At 42.6% G+C, this 622-nt stretch overlaps 1 protein-coding gene across 1 annotated transcript in view; it reads right to left on the bottom strand.

The window, feature by feature from the left end:
• Positions 1-622, bottom strand: part of LOC103398036 (inactive carboxypeptidase-like protein X2) — a 15,880-nt gene that overhangs the window by 3,921 nt on the left and 11,337 nt on the right. Inside the window, exon 14 of the mRNA XM_025053140.1 lies at positions 149-274. Within this exon, the coding sequence (XP_024908908.1) occupies positions 149-274 (126 nt within the window). The remainder of the gene's footprint in view (positions 1-148; positions 275-622) is intronic.

Raw genomic sequence — 622 nt, 5'->3', positions numbered from 1 at the left:
TTTAGTGGATTTAACTGGAGCCGGGGGCGGAGCCTAGACCCAGAACTGGTGAGGTTTTGATTATGAACAGCTGAAGACTAGTGGATAAGAGACCAAGGAAACTTTGACGGTTCCCCCCCGGGGGATCGGGATGAAGGGACCCGTTCGTACCTATTTCGTGCTCTTTGGGGTTCCCGGAGACGACCATGGCCATGATGTCCAGGCCCTTGGTGCTGCGGCCCAGGCTGTAGACGTCGGTGATGTTGGGACACTCGGCGTTGACCGACTTCATGAGCTGTGCAGTAATGACAGGTTTGAGTCTGCAGGAAGTTGAAGATCCCTTGGAGATACCGGTTTAATCGGTTCTACGACAGCACTCGCGAATTTTCCCCATTCAAAAAAAAAAACAACCAATAAATTCGTTCTAGTCCCCGAGAAATATACTATTAATCAATTAAATTACAATCCCCCATCTAAACATCAAAAACATAAATATAAACAAATATATTGATAATATAATCAATGAGGTACAATGAGTGCGACAGCGCCACGGTGTGTCGGCTCGGAGTAGTGGAGTATATATTTTATTCAATAAAAATATATAAATTGTTTTATATGTTTATATATATTTATAAATATATAA

The sequence above is a fragment of the Cynoglossus semilaevis genome, chromosome Z (assembly GCF_000523025.1).
Source record: "Cynoglossus semilaevis isolate Cse_v1.0 chromosome Z, Cse_v1.0, whole genome shotgun sequence".
Classification (NCBI taxonomy): Eukaryota; Metazoa; Chordata; class Actinopteri; order Pleuronectiformes; family Cynoglossidae; genus Cynoglossus; species Cynoglossus semilaevis.
This window is presented reverse-complemented; position numbering and strand designations above follow the sequence as displayed.